Raw genomic sequence first — 829 nt, forward strand, 5'->3', positions numbered from 1 at the left:
TGGTATCACCCAAATGGCCTATTCCTGGGCACTGTTTGGAGGATGCCCCAGCCAAAGCCATCCCAGGACCATGGCTGACTATGTTCCAGAAGGTGATATCACTGGTTTCACCAGAGGTTGGGTGCTGCAGGCCAGGGCTGAGCTGTGCTGTCTCCCCAGATGTGCGTGTGGAGCAGTGCTACATGAAATGGGATGAAGATGAGTGCACAGAACCTCTGCCTGGCAAGTACAGGATCGACATGTGCTGCTGCTCCGTGGGCTCAGCTTGGGGCATTGACTGTGAGGAGTGTCCCAAGGTTGGCTCCAGTGAGTACAAGGCCATCTGCCCCAGGGGACCAGGCTTTGCCAACCGTGGAGATGTGCTCTCAGGGAGACCCTTCTACAAAGGTGAGGAACTGCTCATGGTGGGCTCAAAGACCTTGCTGCTTGCCCTGGGTCTCCAGGTTCATGGTAGACATCCCCTCCCTGAATCTCTGCTGTTCTTCACCCCTAGATGTGAATGAATGTAAGGTCTTCTCTGGCCTGTGCACTCATGGGACCTGTCGAAACACCATCGGCAGCTTCAGGTGTATCTGTGGCAATGGTTTTGCCTTGGATGCCGAGGAGAGGAACTGCACAGGTAAGGAACCTCCTCTGGACCACTCTTGCACATCTTGGTGCCTTGGGGGATGCTCAGCATAGTGGTGCTACCCAGAGGAATCGTGGCACTTTGAGGGACATGGTGAGGAACCAAGGGCAGGACCATGAACAGAAGCTCAAAGCCAGGTTGGACAGGGCTTGGAGCAACCTGGGCTGGTGGAAGATGTCCCTGCCCAAGGCAGGGTGTGGA

At 55.7% G+C, this 829-nt stretch overlaps 1 protein-coding gene across 1 annotated transcript in view; it reads left to right on the forward strand.

Moving 5' to 3' along the window:
* Nucleotides 1-829, forward strand: part of LOC103811288 (fibrillin-2-like) — a gene marked incomplete at both ends in the record, with an annotated part of 34,558 nt that overhangs the window by 20,139 nt on the left and 13,590 nt on the right. The window contains 2 exon segments of the mRNA XM_009084251.1: nucleotides 160-387; nucleotides 494-619. Coding sequence (XP_009082499.1) covers nucleotides 160-387; nucleotides 494-619 — 354 coding nt within the window.

The sequence above is a fragment of the Acanthisitta chloris genome, unplaced genomic scaffold, assembly GCF_000695815.1.
Source record: "Acanthisitta chloris isolate BGI_N310 unplaced genomic scaffold, ASM69581v1 scaffold1691, whole genome shotgun sequence".
Taxonomy (NCBI): Eukaryota; Metazoa; Chordata; class Aves; order Passeriformes; family Acanthisittidae; genus Acanthisitta; species Acanthisitta chloris.